This window comes from Mus caroli, chromosome 9 (assembly GCF_900094665.2).
Source record: "Mus caroli chromosome 9, CAROLI_EIJ_v1.1, whole genome shotgun sequence".
In the NCBI taxonomy this organism is placed as follows: domain Eukaryota; kingdom Metazoa; phylum Chordata; class Mammalia; order Rodentia; family Muridae; genus Mus; species Mus caroli.
In genome coordinates this window covers 34,500,218-34,504,670 of record NC_034578.1, presented here as the reverse complement: position 1 = coordinate 34,504,670, position 4,453 = coordinate 34,500,218, and the positions used below count along the sequence as shown (strand labels likewise).

Below are 4,453 nucleotides of genomic sequence, written 5' to 3'. Positions count from 1 at the left end.
TCAATGAGGCAACTTTAATGAAATGCCAGACTTCTGTGGCTTCTTCAGTGAGACACTTGCCTATGAATTCCATATTCCTGCCAGTAACTTCTTGTCTAGGCCTAAATAAGTAACCTTAAAATAGCCACTATTTCACCAAGCCAAATATGTTCCATATTATTTCCTTGGTTTACCATCTGGAGTAAATGGACATTGTTATTATTATTATTATTATTATTATTTAATTATTATTTTCTTCCTAGGAGAAGTCACAGCATTCACTGAGAAGTATCTGCCCATAACTCACTCATGGTTTTGATGAAAAGTAACGATGTATTTTGTGCCTAGTAGACACAATCAAAAAAGTGTGACATAGTGAAAATTTCTATTTCTATATTTCGTCAATAGATACTTTTCTCTCCAAGTAATGATACAACATGGAACAGACTTCTTAAAGTATTCTTGTAAGTTTGGGAATAGTGACATGCCTCACTAGTGATGTTTGGCCAAATTCTTTATTCCAGAAAAAAAAATCACTAATGGAAAAGAACAGCATTAAAAATAATTTTGATGCTCACCATGACACTTTAATATAAGTCTCTAATAGGAAAGTGTGCATGGTTTTACTTGTACTTTAAATTGCTATAGATCAGCTCTATTAATAATCATCTAAATTTTTATACAGTAGTTTCTAATTTCTAATTCCTAATTTCTGCAGTAGTCTATATTCTTATAGTCCATGTAATCTTTGTAATAAGCCATATCTTTATACTTTCCACCACAATCTCTGTTAGTTCATATTCTCTTACATTCCCCTATCTTGTAATCTTTGGAAACAATTCTCCTAAGGTTCATTCTATTTCTTTAGAATTCTGTGTCATCCCTGTACATTTCGTTCAAGTCTTTTAAGTCATTTTTAAAATGAGTATGACTGCTTTTGCTTGAATTTATATATGTGTGCCATGTACATGCTTGGTACACACGGAGAACCAAAGTTGGCATTGAGCCCCCTTGAACTGACATTACAGGCAGTTCTAGTGAGCTACAATGTGGGTGCTAAAGACTAAGCCTAGGTTTTCTGAAAGAAGAGCCTATGCCTTTATTCACTAAGCCATCTATTCCTACCCCTATTCATTTCTTCATAAGAAACCTGAAGTACTAAATTGGCATCTGTGTCATTCATTGTTCAGCCTTACAGAAGTCACAGAGGCATTTATTCAACTACATGGCATAGAAAAATAGATACATACATATGTACATACATACATACATACATGCATACATGCATAACAAGAAGTAGAGATTTATCTTGGAGTAAATCTCTTTGGAATTAAAACCACAAACAAGACAATCTATAAACTATATCCCTAAGAATTAAGCAGGTGTTTTTTTTTCCCCAGAAGTAAGTTTCCTCATGCTTTTTATTTTTTATTTTTATTTTTACAACATAGTATCCACTTGTGGCAACACAGAAAATAATCTAGACTTTACCATGTATTATCAGAATTGAATGATTTGAGATATTGAGCAGAGAAATAGGCCTAATACATACTCAAGTATCTATAAAAAATAAAACATTATTTCTATAAATCACAAACTTCCATCACAGGTTTGAAGTTAAAAGCCTAGAATATGAATCATTCTCAAAAAGACACTGGATAATAACTAAAATTTTGGGAGTTATGTCAGGCCTACAATTTTCCCCATCACTTTCTTTACAAAATACATCTGTAGGTCATAAGATTATCAAATCAGGGAATAGTTGTAAACATAGTTTCCAAAAGTTAGAAGGAAATGAATTGCAAAGAATACATATGAGAGATTATATAGCAGAACATGAGCATGAATCTAAGGATAACAAGTCCCCAAACAGGCACACACATATGTATAATTCATAATGAGAAGAAAAATGATATAGTATAAATTGTGTTGACCTTGTGGATATATAAGAAGAAAGAAGAGAAGATGGGTAATGAAAAAGATCCAGCAACCCAGTGGGGACAGCAACCCAGCTCTGTGAAGTACCATTGGTTCATTTAACTTGTGATTCTCTTTAAGGTCTTCTTCAAAGCAATTTTTACATCTTTATTTGGGAGACTGTATATGAGCGGATTCAGTACAGGCACCAGACATGTATAAAACACTGTGAGAAATTTTCCCTGGCCAACAGTCTCAGGAGATGATGGCTTGACATAAGCAAGCAGCCCAGATCCATAAAAGAGACTAGCAGTGATGATGTGGGACCCACAAGTACCCAAGGCTTTGGACCAACCCTTACCTGAGGACATATTAAGAATATTGAAAAGGATCAGAGCATAAGACATTAAGATAAGAAGGCTACATAAAATGATAGCTGTACCTACCACAGCAGAACTCATACGCTCATTGACATAGGTGTCACTGCAAGAGATCTGAAGAAGAGGGAAGATGTCACACATGTAGTGATTGATGATGTTGCTATTGCAAAAGTTGAGCCTAAACATTAAGCCTGTGAGAATCATGGCACTAGCAAACCCCATCAAATATGACATAAATATTAGAAGACAACAGATCCTAGGTAACATGATAGCCTGGTATAGTAAAGGCTTACAGATGGCCACGTAGCGATCATAAGCCATGGCTGTCAGCACATAACTTTCAGTGTTCACAAAAAAACAGAAGAAAAACAGCTGAGTCATGCATCCTTTGAAGGATATAGTGTTCTTCTCTAAAAAAAACTTCATCAGCATTTTGGGGGTAAAGACAAATGAGTAACAAAAATCAATGAAGGACAGATTGAAGATGAAGAAGTACATGGGGGTGTGAAGGTTTGAATTCACCAAAATGAGACTCATTAAAGTCAAGTTTCCGACCATTGTGGCTGTGTAGTTCAGCAAAAACAGAGCAAACAGGGGCAACTGGAGCTCAGGTTGGTCTGTCAATCCCAGAAGAATAAACTCAGACACTGAAGAGTCATTTTCTGTAGCCATTTGCTTCATGGATGGCCTCTGTAGGAATAGAAGGTTGCACTACCAAGCAATTTATCTTTGACTCCAGAGAGATAAGGTTAAATTATTGGCTTATAAGCTTGTATCAAAGGGGCATATAGCAAGCTATACAAATATATCCAACTATTCTTGTCAACTCTGAGGAGCCTTTATTGCCTCTCTATCCTCCTAATAATGTGTGTGTCTCTCCAGAAAACATGCATTTTTAATGTACTTCCATCCCTTTCCATATTCTTTACTATCAACTAAAACTGAAAAGAGCAATGCATAAGAACATTTACACAGCATTCATAAGTTTGATAACCTTCAGTTTCAAGATACATAGCCAGGACAAGGATGGTTTTGTGCTTACCTTTGCTTGCCTGGAGCTTCTTTGTGTTCTGGATCTCTTAGAGGCTTTCTCCTTACTATACTGAGAGGCCCAAGTATTCAATAGGAAAAAAAAAAGTTATAGATATCAGCACAAATGTATTTATGAATTCACAGAAAAGGTACACAGGGAATTTCTCTTTGAAATTTTCTTGAAAATTTTCATTTCACATACACAAAATGAACAGCAATTTTATGTAAGTCTCTAAAACTTTGCCACAGTTGAATGAGAATATCTATTTCAAAGCCAAGATTGTTGAGAAATTCATTAGGATTGCAGGAAATTATTCTCTTCTTTATGATTTCCTCCCTGTTGGATGTGTGCCTGGAGAGTCTTAATTAGTAACTTGTGCTTGCATTCAGTGCCACAGAACAAATATTGGATCTTCTGAGATTAAAAGTTCTAGTCAATCTGTTTCTTCCCACCAGGGGGTACCCAATCCCTTTGTCAGAGTTATGAGTGTTCCTCTTTGTCTTTTCTTCTGTGCTTTGTGTATTAGTCAGGGTTCTCTAAAGTCACAGAACTTATGGACACTCTCCATATAGTAAGGAAATTTGTTATGATGACTTATAGTCTATAGTCCAATTCCAAAACTATGATTATCTGTGAATGGGAAGTTCAAGGATCTAGTATTTGCTCAGTCTCACAGGCTAGTAGATTCTAACAGAGGTGCTGGCAAGTAAATTCAAGCAGGCAAAGCAGGGCAAATCTTCTTTCTTCCAACATCCTTAAATAGGTCTCCAGTAGAAGCTGTGGCCCAAAATAAGGGCCCACCATACCTGCATCTGGAACATGTTTTACCCCAGGCTGACCTTGAACGCAGAGATCTCCATGCTTTGGTCTCCTGAAATTCATAGCTACTAGGCCTCAAGAGTTCCACGACAACATCTAGATCAGAAAATTGTGACTCCCAACCATGAGATCTGGATCATAGGTGGGCCTTCCAACTCTGGATTGTAGTTCATTCCTGATATAGTCACATTGACAACCAGAAATAGCCATTACAATCCCCCTTTGTCCACTTGACACAAATGTCTCACGTCCACATGAAACAATAACAAAATCATGAATATAGCTAATATGATGTAACTATTCCTCTTACAATCCCAAAAGCATT

The 4,453-nt window shown here is 36.1% G+C and overlaps 1 protein-coding gene across 1 annotated transcript; it reads right to left on the bottom strand.

The window, feature by feature from the left end:
- Positions 1-2,015: 2,015 nt before the first annotated feature.
- LOC110302186 (olfactory receptor 143-like) lies at positions 2,016-2,957 on the bottom strand. The gene has a single exon (XM_021172992.1). It carries the CDS (start codon positions 2,955-2,957, stop codon positions 2,016-2,018), a length of 942 nt encoding a protein of 313 aa, XP_021028651.1.
- Between the last annotated feature and the right edge of the window lie 1,496 nt (positions 2,958-4,453).

Excerpts from the sequence above, each read along its gene's own strand:
- LOC110302186 (XM_021172992.1), bottom strand. The coding sequence starts at position 2,957 with ATGAAGCAAATGGCTACAGAAAATGACTCTTCAGTGTCTGAGTTTATT.